Genomic DNA, 20,713 nt, shown 5'->3' on the forward strand with positions numbered 1-20,713 from the left:
TATCTTCGCAACTTAACTAGCTGTCTGACTGGGGACAAGTACCTTTCTCTTGGAGTCTGCTATTCTCACCTGCAAACAGAACAAATAATTCCTCCCAGGGTTATTGGGAAAAAATAAATCCAATGGGATAATTTATGTGAAAGCATCTTGCCAAGTACCTGGTACTTGGTGGATATTTAAACACAGTCGGGAGGAAAAATGTTTGGGGAGGAAGAATTTGCCAGTATTTTTCCGGACACATCCAAGCGAGCATTTTTATAGTGGGATGACGTGACTCCGTGACCCTGGGTCAGCCTTCATACATTCCTGACCCTCAGTTTCCCCTCAGAAGAGATTTCTGACTCCAAGAGGAAGAGACCCCTAGAATTTAAGGTTAAAGGTCAGATGGTGTCACTTTCTGCAACAGATTCAATATTTATTACCTCGCTTCCAAGATGCCTTCAACTGTATGGTGCACAACTGAATAAAAAAACAGCTTATGGAGAGAGAAAAAAATACTACATTAATGGACCCAATTTAAAGACATATTCTGGTTTCAGAATCATTAGCATGTGAACAAATATGTCTTACAATTGAAGAAATACTGTAACAATAATGCCGGCTCTCATTTATTAAGTGTCTGCTGAGTGCCAGGGACCACCTGAGAGCCTCCACCAAGTCCTTGACTAATTAAAGTCAGTCTGTGAGTTTTATGGTTAGCAAACCCAATATGGAGCGCTCATGTCACTCTTTCAAGGCCACATGACCAGGAAGTAGAGCTTGGAAGGCAAGCCTTAATTTCAAAATGCTTTTCCCTCTCAATAGATTGTTCTCTGGGCTAAGAGTCAAAGAGATCAGCTCTGTACAGCGAAACACTTTTCAAATTTGGGACTTCGAAGGTGACTGGGACGGACACAGGTCACATAAACAGGGTTGTAATCTTATCAGTCTCTAATACTGGTTGTTGGAGGGAAGGTATGACCGGAGAGAGTGAGGATTGCTCAGAATCCAAACAGAGGGAAGCCAAGAAATGAGACGGAGTCAGGCTTAGTCCAGCCCCAAAGGGAGAGGAGAGGCTCTGACCTGCTCCTGGTTCATTCAGGCCCACAGACACTATACTAAGCTTTTGGCCTAGAGGCCATCTTTCCTCAAGGTCACCCTATTCCTTCTCTGAGTCTCTACGATTAAGTAGAAAACTTTCGAGAAGAACTGTCTTTCCCATAACTTTTCTTAAAGACGGAGAATTCAGCTAACTGGCTGCCATGAGCTAGCTAGCAGGCATCTAGTACTGGAGCAAGTTATAGATTAACAAGTTAGTTTTTTGGTTAGTTAGCCCAGGTTAGTTCCCCTGTGCCTGATGAATGGCATGGAATATTTTGCTCTGCAAAGCTGTGGCTACAGCACTTATTATGACTGGACCCCAGGAGCAGACCCTTTGGTAATATACTCGGGAGCATGCTCGGACCCCTGACTCTAGACCAGAAGACCCCTGGGCTGTCTGTCTAGCAATGGTGGGGAAGACAGCTACACCCACTGCAGTGGATTCCCAGCACAGCCGTTCCTCATCAGAGCACAAAAGAATGTTTTGGGTGGCAGCAGGGAGGTGGAGCAGCTAGGGTGGGGCAGGGTGGGGTTGGGGGGCTGCCTGAGCATCTGGACTTGCGTGAGATGCCCCTTGTCGACCCAACAGGAACAGGAAGGAACCCAGTGAAGCTGCCGGAGGAGAAATGTGCTTCTGAGTCTTGAATGGAGAAGGCTCTTTGGATGGTGGCCAAGATAGCACCAAGGTGGTGGGGGGCGGTCATCGAGTCTCCACATGGACGTCAACGGGACTGAAGGTCACAGTAGGAGGGTGTTGGCTGCTGTTGTTGTTTGAGCCCAAGGCAGATGGGGAGGCTGGCTTGGGCCCCTTGGGCTCCAGCTCCCGCCTGGTCCTCATCTTCCTGGAATGAGATACGCATGCATGCTTTAGTCTTTCATCTCCTATACCCTGTGATTTTGATTCTGGCAAGGACATTAACGTAGATCATCATTAAATCACGTTGCTTGATTGCCAACCACAGAATTGTACAACTAACCAGAAGGGGCCTTAGACATCAGCTAGCCTGACCCTTCCATTTTTGTGCGTAACTTAGATTAGATATTGGAAATGCTTTTTCTCCTGTTAAAGAATGAGTAAAGTGTCCTATATTAAGACTATATTAAAGACAAAATGAAAATACTATGATTTTTTTTCTATTCCAAGTTGTGGCGTGAGTTAAATTTTGCAGTTACATTACATTTGCCAAGTCGATTGCTAGAAATATTTAAGAACTTTTTGCATAATTGAGAAGAGAATGGACTTAAAATGTATATCCAATCTTTCATTTCATATGTCAGAAAATTCAATGACTACAACAATCATTAATTCAAACGTCTACATGAAATTGTTGACCTAATAAGATGACCTAACAACCTAACTTTTTTTTTTTTTTTTTAATTTCAAATGCTCAGGAAAGTTGCACAAATAGTACAGTTCATACCTGAGTACCCTTCATGAAACAATTCACTGATTACCAGCAGTTTGCCACATTTGCCTCTTTGTCTCTCTCGGTTCATTTACGCATGTGGACACACATATATACACAAGAGAGTTTTTTAAAATCCTGAACTATTTGAGTCCGTTGCAGATGTCATGCCACATCGCCCCTAAATACTTCTCAAAACAAAGGCATGCTCCACGTAACCGATACTCAGCTCTCCCACTTGGAGAGGCTTCCATTTTAAAGATGACACGATCAAAGCTCAGGGAGGTTAAATGACTTGCCTGCCTTTGAGAGACCAAAGACTGAGCTCCAGTCTTTGAGTTGCAGCCCCAGCATCATTGTAAACAGGGTGGGGTGGGTAGATCTCTCCCCAAATTACAACCAGGAAAGGGGCTCAGAGCTCCAGCAGTGATGGCCAGGAATGAAAGGCAGACACTGTGGTTGGATGCCACTTCCTGGTCTGCGATGGATCCAAACTGTAATACCCTCAAAATTTTAAAAATAACTTATTAAGTATTGTTATTATTATTATTACATATAGCGGTGGGAGTATTTTCTTTGAAACCACATGTACTGGGTTTAAAATCCCAACTCTGGGGCATCTGGGGGGCTCAGTTGGTTAAGCAGCTGCCTTCGGCTCAGATCATGATCCTGGAGTCCTGGGATCGAGTCCCACATCTGGCACCCAGGTCAGCGGGGAGTCTGCTTCTCCCTCTGACTCTTCCCCCTCTCATGCTCTCTCATTCTCTCTCTCTCAAATAAATAAATAAATAAATAAATAAATAAATAAATAAAATCTTAAAAAACAAAATCCCAGGGGCACATGGGTGGCTCAGTGAGTTAAGGCCTCTGCATTCAGCTCAGGTCATGATCCCAGGGTCCTGGGATCAAGCCCCGCATCGGGCTCTCTCCTTGGTGGGGAGCCTGCTTCCTCCTCTCTCTCTCTGCCTGCCTCTCTGCCTACTTGTGATCTCTCTCTGTCGAATAAATAAATAAAATCTTTAGGAAAAAAATCCCAACTCTGCCAGTGAGGCTGAGTAAACTTCGGCTTGTTGGCTCATTTCCCAGTGCATGTTTCACACTTACAAAATTGGGGGACATAGAATTACCCACCTGGTAGGGTTGCAGTGAGGATCCAATGAGTTAATACATACAGGGCGTATAGAATCATGCCTCGCACATCGTAAGAGATCAATACATGTATACCATATATGCATACATAATATATACATTTTATACACATATAATATATAAAACATGTATTTTATAAATAACATATAAATAATATGTTGGCACCTCCTCAAAATAAAGACGTGTACCCCGTCCCCTGCAGAAACCAGCCAACCAGCAATCCCATCATGCGGACACACTGGATATTAACACCTGGCCCTGAAGAATTTGAATCCTCCTTGGCTTTGTGCGTGTAACCCACATGTATAACTATAACGTACATATTATCTTTGTAAACTTTGCCAATATATTGTAAATAGCTTTCCTCATCAATAAACACACTCTACAGTATCTTTTTTTTTTTTTTTAATGGCTTCCAAGTCTTCTATGATGTGGTTGTGTTTATAGTCTATTTTGATTTCTTGCCTGGGAAAAATAACCTTCTAGCCAAACTGGGACTTAAAGGTGATTACACAACATTTAGTCTTTGGGCAATCACATGATGTTCTTTCCTCCTATTGGGTCCCAGAAAGTGGAGCTGGGGGGACAGGCATTCCAGTATTTGTCACCTTAAATACTCACGTGGTCTGCTCAACACAACCTAGCAGAGGGCTCTCTGAGAGAAAAAGACTGAATCATATTATTCTATTACTGTAAGTTACCTTACTGCAGTGCTCAAGGCCATTAGCATTGTCATGATGATTATTATATTTAACAAATATTTCTGCAGGTACCAAAATATTTGGTAACCATGAAGTTCCTACAGGAGAACAGATGTCAAAAAAGGGTCCACAAAGGGTTAGAGCATTTGACGAAGGACTCATGGGTACTGCGTGGCACACAGCTGGCACCCACAAGCGTTAGCTCCCATTCACTCTGACATCACGGAAGGGACAAGACCGTCAGAGCCCAGGGCATCGTATACCTGTTGTACATCTTCAGCAGGATCAGAACCACAGTGAAGATGATGATGACAACTACCACAATGGCAGCAACAATGGCTCCAGAACCTAAGAGGAGAAACGTGGAAATGGCAAATGTGCAACCTGAAAAAAGGGAAGCATCCAGAGACTAAGAGGGGGACCTCCACTCGGCACCACACATCCTCACTGGATCAGGCAGGGAGAGAATGTGCTGTCCTGGCACCCCGACTACTGACCCCAGGGCAGAGACGTACTCAGAGCAGCAGTGTACCCCTCCCCCCAGGGAGCTTCAGCTGCCAAAATCCTATCTCGAGCCATCCTGTTGTCGTCAGTCCTAACATAGCATCCAACTTCCTTTGTGAAATAGGCAAGCAAAACACCCTTCCCTCTTTTTGATAATACAAAAGCATTATTTCTGTAGTTAATTTTGAAACTAAAAATACAAGCCAAAAAGGGAACTCATTGCCCCAGGAACCACTGATCACCTACACATGCATACACACACCAATGCCATCACGTATATGCAGGTACGCATATTAAATACCTACCCAACATTTTTTGAGTAATTGATTAATCCTCTCTGAAAACCCCCCTCAAGGAAATAAAAGTGGAAAAATAGCACTTGATAAACATGGAACCATGTTCCGTACACAGTTTTACAACCATATCCTAATCATCTTTCCGTGTAATTACACTGTTTTTCATGATTTTGATGGCTGTGTAGACCTCCATTGTTTGGATGTGCCATAATTTGTTTACCAATGCCGTACTGAGGATATTTATGTTGTTTTCAATTTTATACCATGAAAAACAAGGCTCTAATGAATGTCCTTGTGGCTTAATAGCATCTAATTTCAGTATCAGCAACCAGTTCCCATGGCCACCTCTCATTTCACGTTCAGAATCAACGTCCCTGTGTGAACTGAAACTGAAAATACAAAAATAAATAAATAAATAAATAAACCCCATAAAGGGTCGGGGGGCACATTTTAAGCCAATCTATTTGATTCTGGGGAGTTTATCTTAGGGAAGAATCCTATATACAGAAAAAGCTGCATGAATCAGTATGCTAATTACATCATTTATATTCTAAACACGGGAATGATTCAATAAGGTATGCCATGCCTAGCTCATGATGTATTATACTATAATCTGAATGACATGTGGAGAAGAGTATATGGTATTTTGTACACACCCACATATACACATTATGTTGCAACCATTAAAATATGTACATAAAAACATAATGACGAGTAAAAGCAGCCAGAAAAATGGTATACTTCCATTTCCATAAAGCTCCAAACCAGGAAGAACTAATGGCCAGTGGGTGAAGTCAGAACAGCGGGTTCCCTTGACCAGGTGGGGACAGGGTGGCAAGGGGCACTGGGACGCCTGGGATCCTGGTGATGGATGGTCCTCTTCTTGATCTGCAGGCTGGTGACCCAACTGTGTTCATTTTGTGAAAATTCACCCAGCTGTGCACTTAGGATTTGTGCTTTTTTGTTTTTTTTTAAAGGTATGTAATGCTCTTACGAAAAGGTTTACTAAATAAAAACAAAAAACAATACTATGTCCAAATATTCACAGGAAGAAAGACTGGAAATAAAGAAAAGGAGTGGGGTGGGGATTCCATTGTGGAGTAATTTTTTGTCTCTTTTCTGGTGAGTTCTATGATGATACTTTAATCCATGGTTTTTCAACGTCGCCTGCATAACCCCTTGCTGAGGGGAACCTCCCGTGCCCTGTACAATGTTCTCTCCGGCCTCCACTCACTAATGTCATTAATACTGCTTCTTCCTCCCCCACCAGCTGTGACAAGCAAAAGTGTCCAAACGTTGTCAAATGTCCACTGATAGTAAAGTGGCCGGATAAAGTACCAGATACTTATTTAAATTAGAATTTCTGATAAATAATGAGTAATTTTTGCGATGTCTCACCTATTGCATGGCATGTCCTTATAGTGCACAAATACAGTTACTCTTCAATTCAAATGTAACCGGGTGTTCTGTATCTTATTTTTGAACTCTGGCCATCTCATCAAGGGGGCAGAATCATCTAGTTGAGAACCACTGCTTTTAGTTAAGTAAGAGCAGAATCATTCCCATCTTGCTGCTGGAGATTCGATCTACCCTGCATCTCCTTTCAGAACTGTTTTGAGCTACGTCGACAGGCCTCTCTCTGTAGGTGTCCCCACCTGGCAAGGAGCAGGCAGACACGTGGGACCCTGTCCCAAGAATGACCCTTTCTGGGTCTCTATGGAAGACCCACATCCTGCCAGGAATCGGTTTCCTGCCAGGACCACGGTCTGGAGCTGTCATCACTGGGGAAACACTCCACGTGTGTTGGGAAGCCTGTTCCACGTGCGGGGGGTACGTGCTAGACCAACAGAAAAGACGGAAATAGTCCCAACTTCCCCTCATATGATTAACTGGTATTCTGGAGAGTGGTTGTTAAGTTTTTCCTTCCGGGCATCCCTTGTTCCTGCCAAATGTCTCCCCGGGACTACTCCCACCCCCACTCATTTATTCCTTTGTCAATCGATGGGTTTTGCCTTGTAAAAACAGTATGAAGAGTATGAAAGTAGTTACATTTTAAGGTGACTCATTGAGGGACCTCTTACAGGAGAGTCAATGTCCGTTGCCCTCCAGACCCCCAAACTCCCTGATGGCAATAGCAGTCACAGCAGTAATGATCACAATACTACTCATTAGGTAGTTTGTGTGACTCGAGGCTATTCTAAGCTCCTTACGTGGATCATCTGGTTTAGTCTTCACACCATTCATGTGTGTGATGCTAAGAGTAGCTTCATTCATATCCCCATCTTACAGACGAGGAAACAGACACAAAGCTATGAGGTCACGTGTTCACGGTCATGGTGGGCATACGGCAGAAGTGCCACTGGGACCCAGGTAGTCCATCTCTGGAACCCACGCTCTTGAGCTCAACACCAGGAGCTGACCACAGTCCTCATCCCGCCATCCCTCCCCTGGCTGCCAAGCCAAATTGACCTTACTCTTGTACAGAAAGTCTTCTTCTCTGGTGGTCACATTCAAGGAGAAGAAGGTAGTACCCCCCAAAGGGGTGGCTGTGGTCATCTCGATCCTGGGAAGAACAAAGATAAAATTTCATTTAACACCAGGGTGAGCTTTATAATGCCTGTGTGATGCCTCCTTTGGTCCTCACCTGGATGACCAGAGAAGAGTCAAGCAGACGGTTTCTCTTAGCAGCAAGCAAATATGAGGCCTTTCACTGTCTACTGTGGAGAATTAAAAATTATGTCCGACATTTGTAAAGAACGTCATCGTTCATGGCAGTTTAAATTAATTCAACAATATTTATTAAATTTTTCCTAATGAGGTTGTACCCAGAATGTCTAAACAGTTATCTTCTAGAAACTGTGTGAGGGAGGCTATGATTGTCATTTTCCTGATGAAAGTGAAGTCCCCAAGGCTTCATGGAGCCCCAAGTTTGCATTTGACCCAGGACACGGGGTGAGGCGGTCAGCATCTCGTAACGATGCCCGAAACGATGCTCCTGCTTTCAGAAGCTTTGCAATCTAGGGAGGCCAACATAAATAAACCAATAAGCAAGCAGATGGAAAATTTAACTATGCTACCAAGCAGTCAGGGACATGAGCCATCCCTGGCTGTGAAGAATGGTTTCAAGGAAAAGCTAAATTTGCATGGGCCTTGAGGGACAGACATGGCTTGGGATGGCAGGACAACAAAGGCCAGGCTGCACACAGCCTTCAGCGGGAGGACAGGCCATGTGTGCTGAGCGCCCGCCAGGCACTGGGCCCTGTCACAGGTTTCACACCTGTATCAGCTCACTCGTTAATCATCTTCTCAATCATCACCTTTTGCTGCTGAGCAAACTGAGGCTCAGAGTGGTTGAGTGAAGGGACAAAAGTCACACAGCAAGGAAGACACAGAGCTTGGACCCAAACAGACTCTCTGAGGGCACAGTATAGCTTCTTTCCCTGATGGCGGCAAGAATCCAAATTCACAAGCCGGAGATCTTACACTTAAGGAGTGAGCCAGGAGGGACGCCATTCATGCAACGTCACGCCCCCAGGAATGAGTATTGAGATCCTCCCGAGAAGTGTATTCTGAGCCTATGGTAGCATCCACACGTGCTCTGAATGACAGGCATCGAGAAGAGGAGGGACACGAACGAGGGTTTCCTACTTCACTGTAGCTGCTCATAGTCTGGAGACCTGTGAAGGATCGCCACCAAGGAAAGAATTATCCAGGCCTATTTGTCACGCTAAGAAGCCATGGGCTTCATGGCGGTCACTCCATCTTCTGGAGAAGAGATATTCTTTACACCTAACACAATATTTGTACACCAATTTGCTTTTTTTCATTTTTTAAAAAAGATTTTATATATTTATTTGAGAGAGAGAGCGTACACAAACAGGGGGAGGGGTAGAGAGAGAGAGGGAAAGCAGACTCCCCCCCCCACCCCCGCCCCAAGCAGGGAGCCCGACATGGGGCTCGATCCTAGGACCCTGGGATCATGACCTGATGTGAAGGCAGATGCTCAACCAACTGAGCCACCCAGTTGCCCAATTCGTTTTCTTCTTAAAATAAATATTTTAAAATTATAAATAATAATGTCATAGGGGCGCATGTACCCAGCACTCAGACTGAACGAATGTTCACGATCATACTCTCTTCAGTTCTTCATTAAGGAAGAAAAGCGAGACTCCGCTGAAATCCTTTTTCTACTCCTACCTCATTTCCTCCCTCCCCCCAAAGTAACCACGACCTTGACCATTAGTGTGTATTCTTCTTATCCAAGTTTTAAAATGTTTACCACGTCCGCATATACAGATTGTGGTTCTACATATTTACTAAAGAAGTACTAACTGAGCACCTACTAAGTGACGGCCGCTGTGCTAGGAGCTGGGAACACACTGGTGAAACGCCAGGTAGACTCCTTGCCTCCAGACGCTCACATTTTAGTGAGAGAGAGACAGAGCGTTCTCAGGCTCAAAAAAACAATAATCGTCTCCCAGTGCCCACACTTGAACAGCTGGCAGCGAAAACCCTTCACTGGCTGTTTCCAGCCTCTCTAGTCTCTCTGCTCCTCACACCAACCTCTGCCAAACTGCCCTGACAAGGGACCACTCCATCCCCCGGCATTCCTGGGCCTTGCTGCCCAGGCTCCGTCCCCGCCCAACCACCCCCCTTCCCACAGTGGACATCTCCTGAGAGTTCTCACCTCCTGGCCGCAGCTCCCCACTCCCCCAGCTCCTGATGGAAATGGGTCAGCGCACCTGAACTGGAGGCAGGTCATCAGGCTGGGGCCTCTGGTGGCTGTGGCCTGTTCCACCCCATGGGGGCCTCAGCCTCAGAATGGCCCTCTCTGCCTTCACTTTCTTTGCCCTCCTTTAAGCCACGGGGCACTACTTAAAAACCCATAGTTCTTGTCTGTCCCTTCCTCCCAAAGACTAGATCCTCAGGACTCCCACGACCTGGGCTCTCCCAAGGAGCCCTGTGTAGCTTTGCCTGACTCTTTGTACTGGTCAACCTTTCCTCCTCGCTGGGCTTCCTGTCTCCTGACCTCCTTCAACAGGCCCACTGGCCATGTTCCCCTGGTGGCTGCCTCTCCAAAATGAACATATCCTTTAGGACTGAGCCCAGCCACGCCTGGGAAGGCTCCCCCATCCCCTAGGCAGAATCAGCCTTCGGTCCTCCGCTCCCACAGCAGAGCTCCACAAAGAAACATGACCACAGAATGTGTCTTGGTTGCTCTGTCTGGTATTTAACCTCCCATGTTCACTGTCAGGTCCTTGAGGGTAGAGGCTGTTTGGGGTCTTTTTCGTATCCTCCTCCTACTTCTCCCAGATAAACTGTCTGGTTCCTCTCACCTTTGCCAGGAGAAGTACTGAAGCAAGTGGCTGAACTTCTCCTAGCTTGGTTTGCTCGTTTGTAAAATGAGGTGGCTTTTCCCAAGGGAGCTGAGGGTTCAAGGTTAAGTATGGAAAGTGCTTTCAGTGCTCGATAAATGGCAGCTCTGAGTATTTTGGGGGTGGGGGTGGGGATAATAGCAAATATTTGCTAACTCAGAGCCAGGTGGCTCTCTGGAGCTCAAAACAAGGAAAAAAATCTATAAAATAAATTAGGACCCATATGAGAATATGGAATGAAAGTCTCCCCCAACCCCTGCCCCCACTGCTACTCCCAAGAAGGAGAGGCACCTGCCCCCCACTGCCCACCATTCCCCCATCCGATCATAAAGAGTTTTATGATGCATTTGCCTAAACCGTCTGCTTCTACCCACACCAATATCAATCTGAGAAGACCCACCAATACTGTTTTCTTATAATTCCTATTAAAAACAGAAAAAGAGAGACAAATAGCCACTGATCCAGGGTCACTTAGTGAGAGAGGCATGGCATCGTCACTGATAAGGCTAAACCCTGCCTGGGGACACATCTCCTTTGGACATGCGTCCTTTGGACGCACAAAAATGACAGACGCCATCACCCAAGTGCCCACTACGTGCCAAGACCTTGGGCCAGACATTTTCTTTTTTAATCCATGCTTTGATTTAATTAGCAAAGGCCATGTAAAATAGGGTTTCCCCTCCCCTGGATCAGAGGAGGACCCCAAGGTTTGGGGCTCTAAAGCTCTCTCCCCCCGCTTACACAGTCTGGAAGATGCAGAGCTGGCCTATGTACCTGGGCCTGCAAACTTCAAAGCCTGTAGGATCCCCACCTCACCAATCTGCTGCTCGTACCTGTGTGTCTAGAGGGGCTCCTGACAGGTTACTATGGAAACATGCACGTGTGCGCACACACACACACACACACACACACACTGACCAGTAACGCAGCTGCCCAAGGCCACCAGGACACAGATTCCTCCGCAGACCCTTCAAGGTGACCTCGAGGGGGCCTAGTTCTGGGTGCAGACCTCCTTTCGGACGGGCAGGCTATTCTTTCTGAGGGAACAGTGAGTCATCTCAGAGTATATCTTGCCTTATGTCAGGCCTCACGGCTCTCAATTACATCTCTGTTCCTGCCCCATCAGGGAAGGTGGGAGGGAGGGCGGTGGGACATTGATGGCCAAGGCTGTGGGTGTTTTCATGTGTGGGACCCAGCCATTCCTGTTAACCAAGTGAGGCCCAGCGAGGGCTTTTCAGCACCAATGTGTCTGTGACCAGATCCATGGCCACAGAAAAGCAAGGAGGGGGCAGGGAGAGTGGGAATGGTTTTCACTAACAGAGGTTAATTTAATAATAAAATAATAATAATAAATTATGCACCAACATGGTGCTCAGTGCTCTATGAAGGAGGTCTCATTAAATCCTCATACCTCTCGGGTAAGGAAGGTGGAATCACTGCCCCTTCTACAGATGAAAAAGCTGAGGCTCACAGTACAGAAGTAATCAACCTAGACTCACAAGGCTAACCGGGTGTCATGCTAGGATTTGTGCCAGGGTCTGTCCTACCCTGTGGCCCCTTCTCCGCATATCCTCACTGGACCGCCTCCCGGAGAATGTGCAAGACACAAATGGCCTGGCACCCAGGCCCTGAATCCGCAAAGCTTTGATGAGAAAACCCACACAGGCTAGGGCTCAGCTCTGCCCCAGACCCGTGACCGGTCCTGTCTGACTGGTCCCTGCTCTCAGCCACACTCTGAACCTCTGTCTGCAGCACAGCCTTAATCGCATTTACAGAGTCTACAAGGAACTGTTGTTCCCCTGGGTTGTTTACAAATGGTCCTGTGTGGGAGGTCAGACTGGGAAGTGATGGAAGGTCAGGACCATTTACCCTCTGAGTCACTCCTCTCTGCCTATCCCTTGGTCAAATGTTCAAGCCGTATCAGGAAGATAAACATTCCCAGATCTCACCCGTTCCAAGTATCTCCCCCACTGCTCGGTCCCCTGGGAACCCTAAAAGTTCCTCCCTGGATAAGACAACAAAGATGCTACCAACACTGGCAGACCCCCACTCAAACGGCCAACTGTAACTCAGAGTAGGTAACCCATGAAGACCCCAGACCCACCAAAACACTAGGATTGATTTCTCCCCATTGCCCAAACCTTGGGAGATTCAGCATGAATTGGTTTCTCCCACAAACATGAACCTCACTACTCCCAATCAGCCCCTAGAGTTTTGGAGATGTTTTTTTCAGAAAACTAAACTTCACGTTAAAACCAAAATATCCTTCCTTATAATTTTCACCCATTGGTCCTAATTCTCTTGCCATAAAGGTACATGTGCTGCCTCTTATGCACAACCCGCCAGATTTGAGCACTTCAGTGTAAGAAAGGTGAAACCAAACTTCAGGGATGAACAGCGACGGCGGACCCAATCAGCCCATCAATTTTACCTCCCACCAGTAGGTGGCGCCAGCAGCCGGCTACAGTTTATCCCGTTTACACTAACCAACAAAAGGTTGGTACACGTCCTGGGAACCCAACCTATTTCTAAAGAAAGGAGCTTTACGCCCATGAAAACAGCAATGATATGTTCTCTGATCATTTTTCCCCCAGGACAAATATACTAAGCTCCTTCAAACAATCTTTACAATGATCGTGTTTTTCGTGAGATCATTACTCTGTGTGTTAACGTCCCCCTTAAATACAGCACCCCAAATGGGACCCCTATCTCTGGGGGGGGGGTCTGAAATGTCCAGAAGGACGTTTGTCTTGATACTTCTCAGACCTAAACCTGAATTCTAGCTCTGTGACCTTTGTCGGACTTTCTTCCCCTCTTGGTTTCTGATCTGTGCAACATGGGTTGTTGTGAGAATTAACAGAGATCGAACGCGTAATACATTTAGCACAGTGGCTGAGCCCAAAGTCTACTGATATTACACTGGATTAATGCAAACAAACAGCTCTTTACCCTTACAGGCTGTCGCAGCATACACACCCTATTGGTATACTCCCAAACCTTTTCCAGACTTACTCTCATGCTTGTTTATGGTCCATCAAAGCTCTGAGTTCGGTAAGTAGAAGGGCTTTCTAAACCTCAAAGTGCTTTGGAAATACAAGGCAACAGCAGCCGCGTTATGACGGGACAATATTACGATCAGCTGCCGCCCAGTAACCAGGTCTCCATTACACTCCTGTGCAAATGTCATTTTGAACTTAAGTGTAAGACTTTGCACTGGCCCCTGTTAGCCTTGACCTCATTGGTATGGGCCCTCAGGAGAGAAAGTCCAGCTCCTCCTGGGTGGATCTCAAGACCTCCTGGCAGTGTTGTGACAGAGCACACCATCTAGGAGGTCATGACCCAGCGAGGGCTCTGCGGTCAGGGAGACCTGGGTTTTGATCTTGACCTCATCTCTGACCAGCTAGCTCTAGGAGATGAGGCACTTTTTAGGCTTCAGTGTTTTCATTTGTAAGGATAACGCGCGCTATCTTGTAAGGTTGTGACAATCAGGGAGCTATAATTACCCAGCATGGTGCCTGGTGGATGGTGGATGGTGGGTGAATGGTCAAGGTCAGTTCCTAGCCCCTCTTCTCCTTTCTTTTCTGTCCTCAGTCTGTGCTCTCCCTGCTCTCCTTGGACCTTGAGTTCCCAGTTCTCTACCTGGTCAAGTGTTTGCTGATATGGTCAAACTCTATATGAACAGGGAGGTCAGAGAATCAGACCATGAAGCTACGTCCCAAGGAGGGGATTTGAAGAGGGATTCACTAGAATTTCTGGAGGGTTCAACCTTCTCTTCCATTTCCACTGAGGAATAGTAAAACCTCTGCCAGGAAGGCAAAAATCCTCATGGGACTGGTAGAACATGGGGCTCGCGGGGCTCGCTGGGCTTGCTGGATGGAGAGGGCAAGAGCATGCCATAGATACATAATTGGAATGGAATTGTTTTCTTTTTTAAAAAAGATTTAATTTGAGAGAGACAGAGGGAGAGAGCAAGTGAGTGTTGCGGGGGTGGGGGGGGAGGTCAGGGGCAGAGGCAGAGGGAGAAGCAGGCTTCTCACAGGGAGCCCAATGTGGGGCTCGATTCCAGGACCCCAGATTATGACCTGAACCGAAGGCAGATGCTTAATTGACTGAGCCACCCAGGCGCCCCTGGAATTGTTTCCTTTAAGATTCTTTCCTCCAGGGGCGCCTGGGTGGCTCAGTGGGTTAAAGCCTCTGCCTTCAGCTCAGGTCATGATCCCAGGGTCCTGGGATCGAGCCCCGCATCCGCCAATCTGCTCAGTGGGAAGCCACTTCCCTTCCTCTCTCTGTCTGCTTGTGATCTCTGTCTGTCAAATAAATAAATAAAAATCTTTAAAAAAAAAAAAAAAAGATTCTTTCCTCCAGTCAATACTGAGTGGGGATCACTGCCCCCCCAACCCTGCCTAGCCCAGCACTGATGACTGAGCGGCCTGATCAATGTCATAGTGAAGTCCTTTGGAAAAAGCAGGGGCCTTTGCATCCGGAAGCCCAGTTTCAGGTCCACCACATCTATCAAGTCTTAATGACCTGCCCTGTCAAATTCTGGCTTGAACATCCTTTATTTCTGATTTTTGGGCCCACATTCTAACGAGAGGTGCCCCCAAAGAGCTTCCAGCCTAGACGCAAGCCTGATAAGTTCCCTGTACCAAGAGATATAAATAGAAATCCCAGATGAAAGCAGTCACAAGGCAGATTTGTGCCTGGTGCCAAAAGGGCAGCACAGGCCGTGCCAGGAGTCGACAGGAAGACGACCTGTGGGCGTTGTGGCAGAGACTGACCGAGAGCTGGAATGTGACCCGCGGCTTCCATTCGCCCCTGGGTCTCGCCCTTGCGAGCCAACGGCCAGCTCCCAAGAGTCCTCAAACTCCACCTCAAGGCTTATGTAAGCCTCCATGTGTCCCACTGACCCCAAGGGGGAGAAAGGTTAAAAGCTTAAAAAGTTGATGCCCCTAAGGGAATAGGTTGGAGGGAAAGAATTCTCCCTTGACACGCTAGTCAGGACGGGGAGTGAACGACAGTTTAAGGAGATGGCGACACAGCGCTAGGCACTGGGCTTCCACATGGTTGCTCTTAACACAAGGAAGGTTGTTTTATGGCCATTTTGCTGACAGACAACAGGCTCAGAGAGGTTAAGTGACTTGCCCAAAGTCTCACAGCAAGAGAGGGCAGGAGCTGAGGCTCAAACTCGGATCTTCCACCTTGAGACTGCTCACGGCAGCCAAACCTCCCAGGAGGTAAGGAATATTCCTGGAGATGCTCTGGGGGTCCACAGCCCTGCTGGGCCAGGACTGTGCTCACCCCTCTTTCTCCTTGTTGACGTTGTGAGCCCAAGAGGTACGACAAACCTCCAGAGGGTGGCAGGGTTCCTGGGCCATGGCCCCGTTCACATTTCGTAATTTTTTTTTTTTTTTAAAGAAGCCTGTATGGAATTCTTTTTTTTTTTTTTTAAGATTTTATTTATTTATTTGACAGACAGAGATCACAAGTAGGCAGAGAGGCAGGCAGAGAGAGAGAGAGGAGGAAGCAGGCTCCCTGCTGAGCAGAGAGCCCGATGTGGGGCTCAATCCCAGGACCTTGGGATCATGACCTGAGCTGAAGGCAGAGGCTTTAACCCACTGAGCCACTCAGGCTCCCCAACATTTCGTAATTCTGTGCTGTGGGGTCCACCCTGGGAAAGGCAGGATCCCCCACCTCTGCCCACGAGCTGCCAGAGCACCCCCAGGTCTCTAGGCGTGCCGAGTGTCCTCAGGGAGGCAAATCGCCCCAGGCTGGAGCAGAGCTAGAGGCCTGTCAACAGTTCCCTATCTTTTCTACCCAAAAAATGTCTAGACAACAAGAAAATGTCCAGTCTGTACTTACATCTGTGGATAGAAGGTCGGCAGAGACAGGGACGGTGATGATGACTACAAACAGGACCACGGCCCGTCTATCCAGGGCCTGCTGAGTACCTGCTACCATGCTGAGTTCTTTGCATGCTACCTCTATTTTCCCAAGGAGAGAAGTGAGGCTCAGAGAGGGCAGGTGACTGGCCCGGGGTCTCTGGGCTAATACATGGCAGAGCTAGGAGACATTTGTTTCCTAGGACTGCATAACAAATCACCACACACGAAGTGACTAAAAACAACAAAAAATTGCTTTTCTTAGAGTTTCAGAGGTCAGAAGTCTAAAATCAGCATCACCGGGCTAAAATCAAGGCACTGGCAGGGCCGTGTTCCTTTTGGAGCCTCTAGAAGAGAATCTGTTTCCTTGTCTGTTTCAGCTCAGGCAGGTCACCGGCATTCCTTGGCCCAAGGCCCCATCGTCCACCCTGACCTTCAAGCTCACGGTATAGCATCTTCCTGTGTCTGTGTCTCTGACCTCTGCTTCCATCATGACGCCTCCTTCTCTCTGGTTCTCTGGCCTCCCTAAGGATTTTCGTGATTACACTGGCCGTACCTGGGTAACCCAGGATCACCTCCCCATCTCATAACCCTTAACTTAATCACACTTGCAAACTCCTCTTTGCCATTAAAGGGACCGGGTCCCAGGTTTGGGGGATTAGGATGTGAATACTGCTGGGGGCCATCACTCAGCCTCACACATGGTAGATTTTGACTCTCATCTCACTGACCCCAAGGTTTGTACTCAATCCACTCCTGCCTCCTCCACCGAGTCTGAAGAGGCATATCCTGCTGTCGTGGGGGATTCAAAGGTAGGTCACATACCCAGGGAGCCGTGGATACCAGCACCCATCGGGAGGGAGTATGGGAGAAATGCTGTGAGAGGAGCAGAGAAAGGGTCCCGGAGATCCTGGGCCAGCTAGCTGGGGCACCGCTGTGCGTGTGAGCAAGGGGGGTGGGGTGGGGGTGGGTGTGGGGCAAGGGGACAACTGGGCAGGCTTGATTCTCCCCCACCCCCATTGCCACGCAAGCTATTTCCCATAAGCCTTAGCACCTACCTCCAACCTAAGCTTCAAGTACATCCGTCTGTAGTTCTCTGACCTGAAAGGCCAGCCCAGCCCAGCCCCCACCCATCTGTGTGATTTATTAGTTAACTGATAACCATTCTCAATTTCTCCTTTCCAAATCTCCTCCTGCCCAAGGCTTAGAAAGTCTTCAGTCTTATAAATGCTCTCCCTGCTCTGCTCAGCTCTGCTGGGGGAGGAGGCGGTCAGTGGTCCGGCCCCGCCCGAGCCCCCGAGCCCCTTCACAGAATCAAGAAACCACATTGAGTGGGTTAGCCAGGCTTTTTCTCCCCAGACATGCAGAGCCTTTGACTTGTGAGCTCGACAGTGAGCTAGGGATGGTTTCTCCAGGCTCCTGGGCACGACAAATATCCCAGCCCATAGGAAAATGACAGATGAAAGGACAAATTCAGTGTTGCATCATCCCGGGAGAAACAAAGTTTGGGAACTATTTTTCTTTAATTAAGTTATTTATTTGAGAGAGAGAAAAAGAGATTATGGGCATGAAGAGGGGGAGGGGCAAAGGAGAGGGAGAGAATCTCAAGCTGATTCCATGCCTAGCAGATGTGGGGCTCAATCTCCTGACCCTGAGATCATGACCTGAGCTGAAATCAAGAGTTAGATGTTCAACCAACCAAGCCACCCAGGTGCCCCAGAACCATTTTTATCTTTTTAAAAACTGCAAAGGGGGGAGGCACCTGGCTGGCTTCATCAGTGGACCCTGTGACTCTTGATCTCGGGGTCGTGAGTTCGAGCCCTACTTGGGTGTAGTGATTACTTAAAACAATAAAATCTTTAAAAAGAAAATTGCAGAGGGTTACGCATAGTAGACGGAGGGACAACAAGCATTCATTTCTGCATCCTCCCCAGACCCCCGCAGAAGACAGTAAAGGAATCAAGGTGTATACATCCTCAGGGCCAAAGGGAAAGGAGAGAAGAAACCACACTGGAGAGAGGCCGTTCCAGGTTTGAAAGCTGGACACGCTGATGCTTTTGTGTTGATTCTGCAGCCTGGAAAAGGCAGAGACCTAACTAAACCTGGGTGCGGGGGAGGAACCCGTAAAAGTGGATCATGCTGAAGCAGCTCACGAAAGCTCATGAACGGGGGGCAACAGGTGCCCCCAAAAGTCAGGTGCCATGTGGGCCTGAAAAAAGGAAGACACAAGTCTTTAAGAGGAGCAGCTCAGCTCCAGCCCAAACAGCCACCCGACCTCATCCTCCTGGCCATAGGCCTCCTCGTCCTGCACGATCGGGTAAATCCGTCTCTACAGAGTGAATCAGGAGTTAGACTTGCACTGCCCAACATCACAGCCACACATGGCCGCCTACATTTAAGGGAAAAAGTAAGTTAAATAAAACAATACATTTTAGTAGTGCCTTACTCCCACCAGCCACATTTCAAGCGCTATTTCCCATGCCTTGTGGCCCCGTATTGGTCAGCGCAGTTCTAGAATGCGTCCAGCACTGCTCTAGACCCTGGCTGTCCAAAATGTGGCCCTTGGGTCAGCAGCATCAGCAGCTCTGAACATCTTGTTAGCAATGCAGACTCTCAGGCCATGTCAGGAACACTAGACAAGAATCTGGACCTGAATCAGCCTCGTACAAGATCCCCAGGTGATTCAGGGCACAGCTGACTTCGGGACTCAGCTCTCTGAGAGAAACCTAGCACTGGTGGGGGTTCATTCCTGGCTGGGAATGAGGCTGAGGGAAAGTCTAAATCATGCATTGAGGGGCTCACCCTGTCCCCTGAGCCCCTTGGGCCTGAACTGAGGCAGCCAGGCTTAACCTCTGGAAATTAGAGAGCGGCTGGGGAGACTGACCAGCCAAAGAGAACAGACTACAGATACTGACAGAAGTTACAGGAGCCTCCACGAAAGGACCAGGTTCTCACCAATCAGCCAATGAGGTTACTAGTTGACAAGCCCCCCACCCCCTAACCAGAGCACATCAGGAAAAAAATTTTTTAATAAGCTTTTTAGGGGCAACTGGATGGCTCAGTCGCTTAGGTGTCTGTCTTTGGCTCAGGTCATGATCTTGGGGTCCTGGGATTGAGCCCCGCATCCAGCTCCCTGCTCAGCAGGGAGCCTGCATCTCCCTCTCTCTGCCCACTGTGCTCCCCCCACCCCAACTCATGCACAGGCTCTCACTCTCTCTCTCAAATAAATAAAATCTTAAAAAAATAAATAAATGAGCTTTGTAGTACCTTACTCTTTTTTTTTAATAATTTAAAATTTTTATTTATTTATTTATTTGACAGACAGAGATCACAAGTAGGCAGAGAGGCAGGCAGAGAGAGAGAGAGGGAGGCTCCCCACTGAGCAGGAAGCCAGATTCGGGGCTCGATCCCAGGGCTCGATCCCAGCACTCTGGGATCATGACCCGAGCTGGAGGCAGAGGCTTTAACCCACTGAACCACCCAGGTGCCCCTGTAGTGCCTTACTCTTAAACAAAAAGATAACCAAGGGCCAATAGACCAAGGGCCTCGAACAAATGAACAGACAGCAAACAAAACAAATGAACAGCTGGAGGCATTTAAAACAAACAGACGAAACAAAAGGCAGAAGAAAATGTCCTTGTTCTCAGAGAGTTAAGACCCCGCATCTATAAAGCAAATCAGGGTGCTATAAGAAAAGAATATTCTGAAAACAAGAAAGGGTGCCAAGAAATAAATAAGAAAAGCCTGACCAAACAGAAACTTTAATAGAAGGGTTGGAAGATGAGAAAATCTCTCAGAAAATGAAACAAAAAAGATAAAAGTAGGTCAGAACAGATTGCTCCTGGAGGTCCCACATCCTCTTAATAAGAATTCCAGAAATGATTAAAAAAGAGAAAATCGAAGAGAGGAAATTATCAAAGAATCCCGGAAAATTTCCCAGAAATGTAGACCAGAAGCTTCCAGAATGAAAGGACCCTCTGAGTCCCCAGAACAATAAGGACGACCCACAGTAGGGCTCATCATTATGCCTTTTCAGAACACTGAGCATAAAGAAAATATCTCATACACCTCCCTAGGTTTTTTGTTTGTTTGTTTTTTTAATAGGGTCAAATGCAAATAAAAGGACCCACAATCAGATGAGAGGAGAATTTGTCAGCAGCAGCACTAGGAGCTCTGAAACAACTTTCCAAAGTTCTGAGGGAAAATAATTTCCAGCCAGAAGTGTACAGTAAGCCAAACTAAACATTGAGTGGAAAGGTAGAAGGACGTTTTCTGGCATGCGAAGCTCCAAAAAAAAAAAAAAAAAAATCCCTCCCACCCAGG

General features: G+C 47.3%; 1 protein-coding gene across 1 annotated transcript; it reads right to left on the reverse strand.

The window, feature by feature from the left end:
• Positions 1-1,780: 1,780 nt before the first annotated feature.
• On the reverse strand, positions 1,781-11,547 carry LOC111154580 (non-compact myelin associated protein). The gene is made up of 4 exons (XM_022514233.1): positions 11,430-11,547; positions 7,611-7,699; positions 4,600-4,684; positions 1,781-1,922 (listed from the first exon to the last, which is right to left on the reverse strand). Exons 2-4 carry the CDS (start codon positions 7,690-7,692, stop codon positions 1,781-1,783), a joined length of 309 nt encoding a protein of 102 aa, XP_022369941.1. The 5' UTR covers positions 7,693-7,699; positions 11,430-11,547.
• Between the last annotated feature and the right edge of the window lie 9,166 nt (positions 11,548-20,713).

Source organism: Enhydra lutris, unplaced genomic scaffold, assembly GCF_002288905.1.
Source record: "Enhydra lutris kenyoni isolate GAN:26980312 unplaced genomic scaffold, ASM228890v2 scaffoldscaffold38, whole genome shotgun sequence".
Classification (NCBI taxonomy): Eukaryota; Metazoa; Chordata; class Mammalia; order Carnivora; family Mustelidae; genus Enhydra; species Enhydra lutris.

Excerpts from the sequence above, each read along its gene's own strand:
- LOC111154580 (XM_022514233.1), bottom strand. The coding sequence starts at position 7,692 with ATGACCACAGCCACCCCTTTGGGGGGTACTACCTTCTTCTCCTTGAAT. Across the intron at positions 4,685-7,610 it reads AGAAGACTTTCTGTACAAGA|GTTCTGGAGCCATTGTTGCT; the intron begins GTAAGGTCAATT and ends TTCTCCTCTTAG. Across the intron at positions 1,923-4,599 it reads CTGCTGAAGATGTACAACAG|GAAGATGAGGACCAGGCGGG; the intron begins GTATACGATGCC and ends ATCTCATTCCAG.